At 40.5% G+C, this 15,558-nt stretch overlaps 1 protein-coding gene across 3 annotated transcripts in view; it reads right to left on the bottom strand.

The window, feature by feature from the left end:
- LOC144672705 (zinc finger CCCH domain-containing protein 10-like) overlaps nt 1-15,558 on the bottom strand; it is a 51,582-nt gene extending 36,024 nt beyond the window's left edge. The window contains exons 1-2 of one of the 3 annotated variants that reach the window (XM_078534633.1): nt 15,509-15,558; nt 1,589-9,769 (exon numbers count right to left, since the gene is read on the bottom strand). In XM_078534633.1, coding sequence (XP_078390759.1) covers nt 8,520-9,722 — 1,203 coding nt within the window. In that variant the 5' untranslated portion in view covers nt 9,723-9,769; nt 15,509-15,558 and the 3' untranslated portion in view covers nt 1,589-8,519. The other 2 variants (XM_078534632.1, XR_013574137.1) reach the window with 2 other exon arrangements.

Here is a 15,558-nt window from a genome sequence, read left to right as displayed (position 1 = left end):
GAGGTATGGTCCTTTTACCTTTGGCACCTTGATTTGAATCTATTTTGAAGGGATTCATATCTATTTTCTAGTTTGGGATGGAGGGAAACGATCCTAAGTGAAACAAATCTGGCCAGTTTCAATGCTAGTAAGCACGACTCCAAAGCACAGAGATGCTTGAGTGCTGCACAAGTAAGTATACCTGGTGCTGGAAATAAAAGTGTGACACTGACACATTAGAGTCTGTGTTTATGAGATTGAGAATGGAGGCACATTGTTGGCATAGAGAGTGGTGGGGTCATTCCCCTGCATCTGGCCTATGCTCTACCAGAGTGTAAATGATCAAGCTATAACAACTTAGCCAATGCAGCGAAGGTTCACTAGGCTGATACTGGGGATAGCAGGACTGTCGTATGAGGAGATTGGTTCCACTGGGCCTCTATTCACTAGAGTTTCGAAGAATGAGAGAGGGTCTGATTGAAACGTATAAAATTCTAACAGGGCTAGACAGACTGGATGCAGGGAGGATGTTTCCCCTGGTTGGGGAGTCTAGAACCAGGGGCCACTGTCTCAGGATACAGGGCAGGCCATTTAGGACGGATGAGGAAAAATGTCTTCATTCAGAGGGCGGTCAACCTGTGCAATTCTCTACCACAGAAGTCTGTGGAGACCAAGTCACTTGAGTATATTCAAGGAAGAAATTGATAAATTTTTGGATATTAGGGGCATGAAGGGGTATGGAGAGAAAGCAGGAATATCATGAAAGATCATGCAATAGTACACTTAGCTGTTTCTCATCCAATTGTATACTTAGCACTTTCTCATCAACAACTTGAATTTATATTGCACCTTTAACATAGTAAAGCATCCCAATGTCCTCCATGGGAATTATCAAACAAAATTTAATTCAGGTCCATAAGACCATAAGACATGGGAGCAGAAATTAGGCCATTCGGCCCATCGAGTCTGCTCCGCCATTCAATCATGGCTGATAAGTTTCTCAACCCCATTCTCCCGCCTTCTCCCCGTAACCTTTGATCCCCTTACCAATCAAGAACCTATCTATCTCGGTCTTAAATACACTCAATGACCTGGCCTCCACAGCCTTCTGTGGCAATAAATTCCATAGATTCACCACTCTCTGGCTAAAGAAGTTTCTCCTCATCTCTGTTCTAAAAGGTCTTCCCTTTACTCTGAGGCTGTGCCCTCAGGTCCTAGTCTCTCCTACTAATGGAAACATCTTCCCCACGTCCACTCTATCCAGGCCTTTCAATCAGATTCCCCCTCATCCTTCTAAACTCCATCGAGTATAGACCCAGAGTCCTCAAACGTTCCTCATATATTAAGCCTTTCATTCCTGAAATCATTCTCGTGAACCTCCTCTGGACCCTCTCCAGGGCTAGCACATCCTTCCTGCATGAAGTCAAATCTGCATGCTCAACAAAAGTCAGACTTGGCGGTGTTCAGACTCAACAAGCAGAGTCAACTAATCCTTCAACAGTGACATTACTTAAGGTCTCATAAATGCAACTTTAAAAACCAGAAATAGACTTTTAACCAACTATTTTAAATGTGTTTTTCAAAAATAAATGAGGGCTAGACAGGGAGCTTTACTCTTAAATTAAAATGCTCTTTATTGTTCTACATTTGACAGATTCCATACAAACAAATGCAGAGTCTTTTATATCATTTTAAACAAAGTATACACTTGAACTGTGCAAGTTCTATTGTCCTGGAGACCTGTATCAGTTGAAACATTAACCTACAGCTTGGGAGAATATTCTAAGGGGAATCACTTTTTTAAAAAAAAAATGTGAAACACAGTATAGCAAACAATATGTACAATATATATAATCCTTTCAATTTACAGCAGGATGGTGTTTGCAGCACTAGTTTCTATTTTGCTAATATTCTTCAAAATATTGAGCCAAGTGTAAGAATGTCAAAATTGTCTGTGCTTTAGTTCTTCCACCTCACAGATCAACTGATTTGGGAATGGTAGGAAAATAAATGAGCATTTCAAGTATTGGAAATAGGAAAGGACACAAATGCAGTTCAGATTGTGAAATAGTGTTAATGTGATGACTTGCCTCCTCAGGAGGAGGTGTCAGCTTGGCACCTCGCGAGTGTGGCACAACTGAGAGCAGGAACTTGAAATCAAAACAGAAAACGCTAGAAACATTCAGCAGGTCAGGCAGCATCTGTGGACAAATGGAGGTAGGATTAATGTCTCAGGTCTTTGACCCTTCATCAGGACTGAAAGATATTACAGAACAACAGGTTAAGAGGAGGAACAGGGCTAGGGAAAAGGGGTCAAGGAGAAAAAAAAACTAAAAAGCAATTATCCATAAACTGATTAGGTGGAGACCAGGACTTGATTAACAGACAGAAATGATAATGGTGCAGGATAATAGGAGGCAACAAAAGGGAGAAATTACAGAAACAAAATATATGTCTCCAAGACCCAGAGAATGTGTGAATATTTACAGCAAAATAGCAGAGGTGAACGGAAACATGAAAAATCTGGCAGGGTGGAGAAGTTTCCAGTGGCCTGGGTGTGTGGTGGAAAAAAAAGGCAGATAGACCCCAGGGGTATAGGCCACCCCACAAGCTGTGTATTGATAGGGATTCCCCCCCTCAAGCATGTGTCTCACTCATTCCTGGAAGCATTAGTCCAGCCACCCTAATTATGCTACCTGAGAGAAAACAGGAGCAGTGGCTCAGATCTGAAGTTGTTAAAGTCAGTATTAAGGCCAGAGAGCTGTAAAGTACTGAGGAGAAAGATGAGGTGCTGTCCTTTGAGCTTGCACTGAGCTCCAATGCACTTGACCTCTTGCATTGTTCCAGAGAGGTCAGTGGGAGCAAGATGGAGGATGCAAGTGACAAATGGTCAGAAGCTCAGATAGGGTCATACCTGGGGAGAGAAAGGTGGTGTCCAGTGATCACCCAAACTGCATTATGTTTCCCCAATGTTGAGACGACCACATCATGAGCAGCAAAGGAAGTTGTAAGAAGATAACGTAAATCATTATCTCACCAGAAGTGGTGCCTGGGATCATGGACAGTAATGTGGGAGGAGGTGAAAGGGTAGGTATTATATCTCTTACAAATGCGAGTGGATTTTAGCAGTGGTAAGAGCTGTAGACCAGGGTGTCACGGAATGAATAGTCCCTTTGGAATTCAATAAGTGGAGGGGAGAGGTAAGATATGTTTGATGGTGGAGGAGGCTGACCCATCAAATGCCAAGACTGGTGAGGACAAGGGAGAGACTGTAACAGTTTGCAGAGCAAGTTGACCAAATGAGCAGCGGGGCAGGGGAATACAAGAATAAGCTGGATTCGGTTTCAAGGACCATGGAAGGAAATCTTCAGCTGAGAAAAACGGAGGACATTTTGGAAGCTCTGATGTAGTAGGTAGCATCATCAGAGCAGATGAAACAGATGGAAAAACTGGGTGGGAAGAAGTGTAATCAAGGTAGCTGTGGGCTTGTAATAGATATGAATGGACAGACTGTCTATTTCAAGAGATGGAGATACAGAAATCCAGGAAGGGAAGGGTCAAAGATTGACCACATAAAAGGTATGGGGTGGATGGAAGTTAGAAGCAAAATTAATTAAATTCTCCAGCTAGGACAGGAACAGGAAGCAGCCGACAGTCATCTATGTACTGGATAAAGAGATCAGAGAGGGAACCTGAGTGCAACTGGAACAAAGAATGCTCAACATAAAAAGGCAGGCATAGCAAGGACCCATGCAGGTTCTTATAGCAACACCTTTTACTGGAAGAAAGTTAAGTGGAGTCACAGGAAACATTCAGCCAGGTGGAGATGGATGAAGACTGTTTGGGCCACTGGTCAAAGATGTGGAGGGGCCCCCCTGTCAGCCATCTTGATGGACATGCCTTTGAGATAAATAACTTAACAGGTGATGGATTACAGGTCCCAACATTCTGTGGCACAGCTCTCCATGGCTGCAACATACTGCACCACTCAAATTTATGAAACAAAACACATTAAAAAAGAAATTAGTCTTAAAGTTTTAAATTGATTTTTACTGGGATGTTAACCACCTTCATCTAGGCTCAGAGACTTGATTACAACCATCAGAAACCTTTGCAAAAATGCTTTGTTATTATAAAAGAAAACAGTCAAGTGCCACATAGGCAAAAGAATAATAAGCATCAGTATAATTACAGGCTTAGTGTATGTTGCGTACATAGTATATTTTGAGAGAGATTCTTTCATCTGGCTGATCATTCTCTCATACATCACTAAGCAAAGTCTGGGGTTTTCATGATCATGTCAGGGTATTTTACTGAGCATTACATATCCATATTTGGGCTGTTGGTCTTTACATTCCAAACTTGTCTATGGCTAGCAAGGGATAATATGGTTCTTGAATATCTGTAAGCAAAACCAAAGGTTCATAATGACAGTTTAGTAAAATAATTTCTCACTTTACACAATGAGCAAAATAGATGTAGTGTATTTGGATTTCCAAAAGGCATTTGATAAGGTGCCACACAAAAAAAAGCTTACGGTGTTGGGGGTGACATGTTAGCACTGATAGAGGACTGGCCAACTAACAGGAAACAGTGTCGGGATAAACAGGTCACTTTCAGAATGGCAAACTGTAACTAGGGGAGTGCCACAGGGATCAGTGCTAGGGCCTCAACTATTTACAATCTATATCAATGACTTGAAGGGACCAAATGCACTGTCTCAGCAAATTTGGCTACAATACGAAGATAGGTAGGAAAGCAAGCTGTGAGGAGGATACAAAGAGTCTGCAAAGGGAAATAGATAGGTTGAGATTGAGCAGAAAATTTGGCAGATGGAGTATAATGTGGGAAAATGTAAAGTTATCCACTTTAGCAGGAAGAATAGAAAAACAATATTTAAATGGAGACTGCAGAATGCTGCAGTGCAGAGGGATCTAGGTGTCCTTGTACATGGATCACAAAAAGTCAGCATGCAGATACATCATTTTAATTAATTAGGAAAGTAAACAGAATGTTGGCTGGCCTTTTTTGCAAGGGGGACGGAGTCTAAAAGTAGGGAAGTCTTGCTGCAATTGTATTGGTGAGACCACACCTACAGTACTGTGTACAGTTTGGGTATGACTCTTCTTCAGTAATATATCACAACATCTTCAGAGAGTTGTCTGGACTCAAAACATTAACTCTGTTTCTCTCTCCACAGATGCTGCCAGACCTGCTGAGTTTTTCCAGCATTTCCTGTTTTTATTTCAGATTTCCAGCATCCGCAGTATTTTGCTTTTATCCTAGGATGAGGTCTTATGAGGAAAGGTTGAGACTATACTCATTGGAGTTCAGAAGAAAGAAAGATTATCTTATTGAAACATAAGATTTGGGTGGGGGGGGGTGGGGGGCTGCTGCTTGACAGGGTAGATGTTGAAAGGATGTTTCCTCTCGTGAGGGAATCTAGAACTAGGGGACACAGTTTAAAAATAAAGGGGTCTCCCATTTAAGACGGAGAGGAGAAAATTATTTTCTCAGAAGGGTATTAGTCTTTGGAATTCTCTTCCCAGCGAGCAATAGGGGCTGGGTCATTGAATATATTCAAGGCTGAGTTAGACAGATTTTTGATCAACAAGGGAGTTAAATGTTATGGGGGACCGACAGGAAAGTGGGGTCAAGGCCACAATCATATCAGCCATGAATGGCAGAACAGGCTTGAGGGGCTGAGTGGCCTACTCCTGCTCCTATTTCTTATGTTCTGATCCAAGTAGCGGATACTGGAGTCAAATTCTTCTTTATAAAATGGTTTTCCATAAACAGGATATTGTAAAAATTTAATTTAATATTGAATGCAATATCACTGTCGTTGTGAAAATAGTCTACTAGGAATCAAAAAGTCAAATCTGAAAATATGCAGTATAAGCAAACTACTATAAATTTCAATTTGATCCTGACTTAGCTAGTACCGATAAAGCAATTCCAGTTTTATGCAAGTTTTGTAACATTCGGACTCTACAACAGGAATACACTGCACATTTGATAATCCTTATTTTCACTCATCTTTGTCAATCCTATAACTAAAAAAAATACACACTAGTTTGAACATTCCTTGAAGGTAATGCAATATCTAGTATTTGCACTGTTTTAACTGCTAACCTCACCATTACACGGTGGTATTAGTTTGTGATATATTACTGTACTGTCATGTCCCCAGAGCTCTTCGTGAAGAAGCAGTTTGCATTATTAGATCAAACTCAAAATTAAACTGGGATTTCCTTTAGTTTGGAAGGGTTCCTGAATATCCATGGTTTGGCCAGTATAAATTGTAAACACAGCATTGTAATTGGGTAAGTTTCAGTCACAGGGAATCCTGGAAGTTCATAACTATAGCATGAAGAAAGAGGAATTGCAGGGGAAAGGGTGTCCAGTGATATGAAAATTCCCCTCCCCACTCACAAAATATAAATTGTGGCACAGCTATTACAAGTATTGAGTAGAATTTCCAGTAAGGTGGATAACATTAAAAACACTTCAAATAAAAACACATTTGCTCAATTAAACTTGTTTCAGTTGTGCAAGATTAGATCATTGGTGCTGAATTCCAGATCCCACAAGAGCCTGACAAACATTACAGCAGATTTCAAAAGACTAAAACATCTACTATATACAAGTTGTAGACAAGGTTAACAAAAAAACAACAATTGAGGCTGAATGTCCTCAATAACTAGTTGATTAAATAGCACAAGTATAACCAACCTTAGGGTTCCATATCACAGCCGCCCCTTTAAAAGAAAATGAGCACCTGAATCAATGAAACTAAATAACCACAGTTACATCAGGGGGTTTCAACAGCAAATATAAAAATCCTATTTCACCATTAAACACTGTTAATTGTGTTGCAAGATCATTTTGGCAAGCTTGAAGAAAATGCAGACAAATCAATCAGCTGTATGTGGGTTTAGGAAAGATTTGCACAAAAGTTTTTAAAAATGAATCAGAACATTGGGCACAAAATCCCAACAGATTTTTACTTTAATTTTCTGCAGTTTTGCACTAATCCTGGTTATGGACTTCCAGGATTTAATCAATACATGTATTAAAAAACCATGCATTGTTCAAGATGGCTCAAGATATTTTCTGGTTTGAAATCAGCTGGCCAGCAAAAGGCAAGCCACATACATTTCTAATGGAGTCAGTTGTAGGTCACTTTTTAAAAAAAGGGAAAAGATCATGAAACGTTCAAGTGCTCAAATCTGTGACAGCTTGGCTCACCGTACATCAAAGGCTGTATGCAAACGCTTCCATTCTGGTCCCAAATAAGTCAGCAGTTAAGCTGTCTTAAATGTAAAGTATCTTTTTAATATTCCAGACATTTTAATTGAACAAGTTATACATTTCTTGTATTTGTATACAAATTACAATATTTGGTGTGAAAATATATATGCATTCCACTTCAACAAGGATTTGCAAAAGGTTTGCATTTCCTGTGTTGCTGACCCAAACTACATGCAGGAGCAACCATCGTTGGCTTTTGTTCTCTAACCACTTTTACCCAAGCTCACTCTTGGTTTCCTGTGCTCCCATTAATGCCGGTGTCAAGTAAACACAAACTTCCTTTGTTTTATTTTGGTGAATTCACAGCAAGGATAAGTGGCATCAGGGTATCAAGCAGTGAAAGGCTAGATGCAGAGTAATCAGTAACTCAGTTGATGTATCATCCTTGCAGCTGGCAAAGAACAAAGATTTTAAACCCATCAGTGTGGCAGAATTTGAACAGACTAATGTTACATACTGGGCATCCAATGCTCCAAAAATGACCAAGATGAAAGTACACTTTAGGTTCATTCATAATAAAATCATTGTAATGACCTCCAAGTTAATTAGACACTTTGGTAAAGCATTGTAATGAGTATCACCAAAATTGTGAGGGTTAAACTGTAATGTCTGGATGGTTCATAAGGTTTAAAATTTACTTATATAGCACCCCATTACATCATAAAAACATCCCGAAAAGATTGACCCAGATAATTACTTTCTGTTGTGCAGTGACCTGGTAAAATGCAGCATTCAGCGCCAGCAACATCCACAATAAAAGGTTTCAAAATAATTTTCTTTCACTCGTTGCCAGGACAATTTACAATTTCACTCGCTATGAAATTTTATTTTTGCGTCAAGAATGCAAATGGCCAAGCTTGGGAGACAGAGTCGGTTTGATTATTTTGCGCAGCACCACAGCCCGTGACTTGTTTATTCTAAATACAAAACCTTTTAGAAGAAAATGCTCCTGTGCCATGTGCAGTTGGTTTTACGTTACATTTGGCGATGGATATACGAAGCTGTCAAGCTGAGCACTAAAACAGGAGGGGGTTAAACAAGTGTTCAGGAATAACATATAATGGGCTGAAGATGAATAGTTTAGGCACAAATAGAACTAAATGCTGGATCAGAATTTTATTTGGCTTTGGTGTGCATATTTATATAACACACGTCATGGGAAGCAACATAGGAACACAGAAAGAACCTTTTCCAAAGCCTTTATGTAACTCTTACTTCAAGGGTCCTCAGTGAGGAATTGCTGTTATCCTCATACTCTGTGATGCAATTGGATAAGTAACCATTGGAGTAGTGGCATGGCTAATGGTAATTCCTGGCAGTGCTTGTGCAATTGATACTGCCACTGGTGCAACAGAGACAGCCACTGGGGCCATCGAAACTGGAGGTGCCATCCCCTGGGCAATGGTCTGGGCAAGCGCTGCAGGCAGAGAAGCAATCTCAGGATTAAGATGCTGTGCTGTTGGTGCAGCATTGGTAGGTGGTGCAGCAGAAGCTCCAGCAGTTGCCACTAGATCTTGCTGGGTGACAGGTCGAGGTTGAAGTGCTTGGCTGCTCAAAGTGGTATGAGTCTGCGCTATACCATGGTTGTAATTGGTGATTGCGCCCACAGTTGGTGCTGCCAATGTTTGCTCTGTCGCTGTGGGAGTGGAAGTCAGCGTGACCACCTTAGTTTGGTTGCGAAAATGTGCATTTTGCTCCAAAAGTACCTCATTAGTTGCCATCAAATTTGAGATCTGCTTTTTGAGTTCCTCAACACGCTTTCGGAGCATCAGATTCTCCTCCTCTAGAAACCGATAGTCAACTGGACGTGAATTCGGCATATTAAAATCATAAGTTTCAAATCGCAAACCATCGACTCTTCGTCTCTTTAGAACATGGTCATAATCAGTATAACGATCAGTGTCATAGAGGTCGTCGAATGGGTCATATCGACGCACTACAGGAGAAAGAACTTGGTCTCGTGTCAACCTCTCTAAAGTTCTGTTTTCATACTCATATTCATCACGTTTTAAGTGCCGGAATTTACATTTAGATCCTCTTTGACAGTCACCTTTCAGGTAGTCTCGGCAGATTGGGACCTCACCTTTTTTAAAAGAGAGATCAGAAGGTGAAAGGCCAAGACCCATGGCCACTGTAAGGCGCAGGCGTGGGGGAAGCTCTCCTGACTTTTTGTAATGTTCCTCATCCTCCTTTGTCCCATGAATAAACTTGCAGTTAATGCGAGTGCACTCCTTGTTTTGATAGTCATGACAAAAGACAAATTCATTCTTTTTTACGCCCAAGTCGGACACCTCATTAATGTCAGGGTGGTAGAACTTGCAGCGCTTACCACGTTTGCAGACATTGCGCAGGAAGTCTCGGCAAATATCATCTGAGCTGTGGCCAGCCTCGTCATTACCACTGTTAAATAAATTATCTTTATCCGGCATCTTCACAGACTATTTCTGTGCTTCTCAGCCACTGTACACAAAAACATCTGAAAAAGAAAATCAAGGTACGTCTTTACAGAGAAGGAGGAATTAGTCCACAAGCTAAGTGCTACTTGAACCACTGCATTTTGTGCTCAGCAAGCTAGGCGATGATTGTGGAGAGAATGAAAATGTTTCCAAATTTGTGCGTCCAGTGTCAGCAACAAACATTACTAGGTTAGTTGTACCACATGCTGCCCCACAATTTGTCTTCACTACACCAACTTCAGAAAGCTGACTCCCACTGTACCAGCGTCACATTTTCATTTCCCCTATCATTGATCCTTGGGGTCTGAGTTGGGGAATGATGAGTGTTAATTTGTACTAAATTATAGGTTGTTTTGTCCTCTTGATTTATGTTCATCAAGAGCTTGCTTGGGATTTGCCAAACTTATTTTGGATATCACCACCAGCAAAAAAAGGACATTTGCTTCATCAGTCTGGGACACATTAAACCACTGCATCTATTATGTAGGCCAATATAAAATTTTGGAAAGTAATTTTTAGATTAAGAATTTTCATTGTGGATTATTTATTCACATGCAACGTACATGCATGTTTTCAAAAGTATCAGAGATCTAGTCACCACATGGCATTTTCACACATCTCCAAACACTGCTAGAGGAAAGGATGGGGATGGAAAGTATATGTATTTTTCAGCAGAGGAACGATTCTAGATATTGGGAGAGGAGAAAACTGCAAAAAGGAATTAAAAATAAGAGTACCTGACTCACAGACCAAGGCAAAAACATATCTGCTTGTTTGGAATTAATTTGATGACCCTTAGCAACCCAGGCTAAAGTAATAAAGCAAAAAAAAAGCCAGAGTTCCCATTTCTGATTTAAAGTCTGTGACCTCTGCTGGAAAATGTATATCTGTGAATCTTGGGTGCACATAGGCTGGGATCAATGTGATGTCACCCATTGTAAATGAGCCTGCCAATAATTATTTTCCGGGCTCAATGAAAGGATGAACTGCCTCCCTCATCTGTACTTACCTTTGTGATAGGTAAATCGGTACAAAAATTGTCTGAGTACATTGCAAGGTGCCTTCGCACAGAATACAAATGAGTATTCTTCCATGATGTGGAGTTGTTGCTGCTCTCCCATCTCAGATTGTAGTCAAAACAAGTCAATCTAAGTCTGATCCTGACACAGATCAGCAATTATGAATTCAATGAAATGCATAACATAGTTAATTCTGCATTTCTTTTCAGAAATGACTGACTAGAGTGTCTGCAGAGCCTCCATATTCAATTGTCAAAATAAACAGCACTCAAAATGATCAAACCCAGCAAAAAGTTAAATGACAATTGAAAGTTGTTTGGAAAACATAATATCCAAAATTTGTGAAACTTAACATGACTGCTGGTCATTTCTGGTCTGTTCTGACTGCAGCCTATAAACCAATAGTGGAATGCACACCCACAGCAGAACAAAGAATTGATCCTTCTTCTGAAATGGAGTACAGGGCATATACTCTAGCCCTTGTAGCATTACATCAACTAGGATGAAAGATTACCGAAAGTTTTTTTAAATATCTCTTTTTGGAACTTTAAGTGTCAAAAATGATTAGCCTCCACCTGCACGGCTCCCCCCACCCCCAATTCTCCCATTATTGGAAGCTCCATTGTATCAGAAGTACAGGATATCTGCTTTCAATATGATGAGCTGCAATCCCTACAAATTTCTAAAAAGCTGTCATAGTTTCACAAAGGAGAGTTTCAACAGCAGCACTGGCTTGACAAGTGGAACCGATCAGATGATCTTGAACTTAGCCACATTAGGCAGTTCATGCGTGCAGATTTGGTTGGGAGGGGGAAGAAGGTGAGAAAGACAAGTTATATTGATGTTTAGCGCCTTGTGTTGAATCTAGAGTTAAACAGCTCACCATGAGATTCACAACCAACCAATGAAAGCGTAGAAAGCAGCCTTTAAAATAAGGCAGCCTCATGAGCATGCGAGATATTAATGCTATGGACCTAGTGCTGGAAAATGGGATTAGAATAATTAGGCACTTGTTTGACTGGCGCAGACTCGATGGGCCGAAGGGCCTTTTTCTGTACTGTAGGCCTCTATGATTCTAATCATGATAACCAGCCTGCATTTCAATAATCTTATTAAATTTAGACCAGAAATGCTTTGGTATAAAGGAGAAATATCAGAAGTGATTGCTCCCTACAATACCATGATTTTTAAAAAGATAATTCTGTACATCCAGATACCTCCCACCCAGAGTATCACAAACAGCAAACTAGCCACACACCACCCAAAGGTGCTAGGGTAGCCAGTTTGCAGCCTCTGCCCAGCTACCCATCTTCCATATAGCAACCAATAAAATATCATAATTTAGAAGTGAGTAACACTATGCTGAACAATTAAATACCAACAGGTTCACTGCATCAAAGTATGATCCTAAAATGCCATGTAAACAAATACATCATCACACCAGGATAAACTGGTGTGGAATTCTGGAAAAACAGAATTATTGGAAAGACTAAGGGCTCCTCCAATGCTCAAGAATTTTAATCCAGAGCACTACCAGAGCCATGCAGGCCAGCAAAGACTTGAGTTTGGCCCTAGGTCTCTGCTAAGTTAGCAGTTTCCAGCTAGGGCAGCAGTAAAGCTGTTACAATTGACCTCAGTGACCCTCAAATTAACTACAGATTGGTACACTAATTCAGTATGGCAATATATTGTGCTACACAAGGCTAGAATGCAGGCTCATGCCTGCAACTGCTCCAAATATTAAGTTTTCTGAACTCAGTCACATGATCAAGCAAAAGCCAGGGTCTGCCTCAGAGTGGGAAATAGGGAAAAAAAAATTGAAAAGCAAACCACTGTCACATAGCTCCTGGCAAACGGTTACATCATAGCATTAGCAGAGGCCTGGGTGTCTATAATACTGCTGTTTGCAACTACCTAATCTTAGAAACATTTGGATTGTGCACTTGCACGGCTGATTTTCATAGTTTTCCACCAAGCTCCTAGCAAACATCAAGCCAACACTTTAGGAGCAAGGAGCAGAGGACAGTGGCGAGAGCAGAAATTGCAACTTTCCAAGAAAAAATTAAACATTTTCCACTCTCAACAGCTCAGGATAAAAATACACAACCCATAGGCAGTAATGTTCCTGGTTTGAGAGAGACTGATACTATAATAGCCATCAGCATCAGTGATAACATTGTGTGGCTAATTCTATTAAACTGCTGGAAATATGCCTATGTGGATACTAAGTACAAACAGGATCAGGTAGGCTGCAATACTCCTCATGGTCAAATAGCCTACTGACACTCACTGCTCAGGTTCACAAATGAGGAATGTCCACTTGGGTGAGACAGTGGAGAGTTATCAGCAGTTGTGGAACTGTACATTCAGATGAGTCACTATTTTCAGGAAAGGATTGGCAGGAGGGAGGAAAAGAAAGGATTCCTTCAAAAAACCTTGGTTCACAATTGTGAAATTTTTCAGTTACCAATTTCAGGATTCAGTTTTTTTTAAATTTCTAATTTCTAACAGGGCAATTCCACTAATGACATCAGTTAGTGCATGTCAAATAGCTCAGCTACATAAAAAGAATTGTAACCTTTATGCTTAAGCACATTTTCAAAATTGTATAGTGGTGTCTGAGAAACAAATATTCAGGGTCATTTTTAAAAATTTCTTTCAGAGGGTTGAGAGACTTTGGAATTCTCTTCCTCAAAATGTGGTTGTAGCAGAGTCTTGGAATATCTTTAAGGCAGAGATAGATAGATTCTTGATAAGTAAGGGAGGGAGTGAAAGGTTATCAGGGGTAGGCAGGAATGTGAAGTTGGGGTTAAAATTAGATCAGCCATGATCTTTTTGAATGGCGAAGCAGGCTTGAGGGGCTGAACAGCCTACTCCTGCTCTTAATTCCTATGTTCATGGGATGTGGGCATTGCTGGCAAGGCCAGCATTTGTTGCCCATCCTTAACTGCCCTTGATTTGAATGGCTTGCTAGATCATTTCAGAGGGCAGTTAAGAGTCCACCACATTGCTGTGAGTCTGGAGTCACATGTAGGCCAGACCAGGTAGGGACGGCAGATTTCCTTCCCTAAATGAGATTAGTGAACCAGATAGGTTTTTTACAACAATCAACAACAGTTTCATGGTCACTATTACTGGGATTACCTTTTAATCCCAGATTTTAATTGCATTTAAATTCCACTAGCTGCCATGGTAGAATCTGAACTCATGTCCCAGATCATTCACCTGGGCCTCTCGATTTCTAGTCCATCTTTCTTTTCCAGATACATTGTCAAATTCTGGAGAGTTGATTTGCTTAATTTGATAATCAATCTGTCCAGCAAGACCTTGATGTGGGGTTTCCCCAACATTTTTCAGAGTTATGCAGCATTTTGAGTCCTATATTCTAAAATATATTAATTTTAAAATGACAAGATTTTCAAGCATGGGGGTCAGCTTTTATATAATGATAGTTAGCTTTATCCTCTTAACTCTGTGTTGTGCAACAGCTTGCTGGATATCAAATTGTGGATAAGCCAAAAGTTTGTCCAGCTCAAAATGAATAAAACAAAAAGTTCAGCTCCCACTTGAAAATCTGCACCCTAAACTGCATTTCACCATGCACAGGCTGAAGCTGACAGTGTGTAACCTCATGTACCCTGTTGAAGCATAAAAAGAGTTTCAAACTTCAGATTGCATTCATTGTAAAAACCACTTTCATCTCCATGGCTGCTGAACTCCCCTCTTTGCGTTTATCACCTCCAAGCTTGACTTTAATGTTATCCTCACTGGACCCAGAACTCCATCAAAGTCAAACTGGCATCCTACTCCATATTCAGTCCCACTCCCCTTCGACTTCCACTGCCTAGTCACAGCACACCAATTTCAAAATTCTCATCGACAAATCTCTCCATGGCCTCACCCCCAGCTTACTTCAGGAATCTTCTCCAGTCCGAGGTTGCAACTCACTTTTTAATTAAACCCGAACTTCCGGTACATCACACCCGCTTTAACCTCCCTTTGATGATAGGGCCTTTAGCCATCAACGTCCATATTCTTGAATTCTCTTGCTAGACTCTTTCCACCTTACATCTTCCCCCGCCCTCAAAATCCTCCTCAAAACCTCTCCAACTAACACTTTGGGTCACCTCACTGAGGGCTCAATCCCCTCCCCATTAAAGGTCCTTGGACCGTTTTGGCACATTCAAGACATTATACAAATATAAGCTATTGTATTTAAAAAGCAAAATTTAAAGCATTGCACCCGGAAACAAGAGTCTCATTAATAGCAAATGTTGATTCTTTAGTGTTTCAAATGTATGGATGGTCCATGAATTCTCAAAACAATGCTTATAAATGTCTGATTTAACGAGCTATTTGCTGTAAATCACATCGTATAACAGTAGCAAGCTGGTCGGGGGGGGGATTCGAAGGCTGTCAAGGGATTTCTAGGCCTTAACTTCCTGCTGCATGAAACAACGGCATACACAAGAAACCAAAATTAAACCTTCATTCAGATTATTTAAACTGTCGGAATAAACAACACAGAGGATCAGAACGGTTACAAAAATGGACAGGAAAAAAAGGAACGTATTTACATACATGGCTCAGCTCCTTCACTCATTCACTCCTCCAAACACAACGAGCATCAAACAGGTCCTCCCAGACAAGAGCGGCTTAGCACCAAAGAGCTGCGATTCGTTTGCTTAATTTCTTTCAGTCGTATTAAGAATTTCACCCACTATTTACATTAAAACTTACTTAAACTGAACTCCGCTCCCTCCAAGATAAATTTTCAAATTAAACGTCTG

Source organism: Cetorhinus maximus, chromosome X (genome assembly GCF_964194155.1).
Source record: "Cetorhinus maximus chromosome X, sCetMax3.hap1.1, whole genome shotgun sequence".
NCBI lineage: Eukaryota > Metazoa > Chordata > Chondrichthyes > Lamniformes > Cetorhinidae > Cetorhinus > Cetorhinus maximus.
Note: the sequence above shows the minus strand (reverse complement) of the source record. Positions and strands in the feature narration are given on the sequence as shown.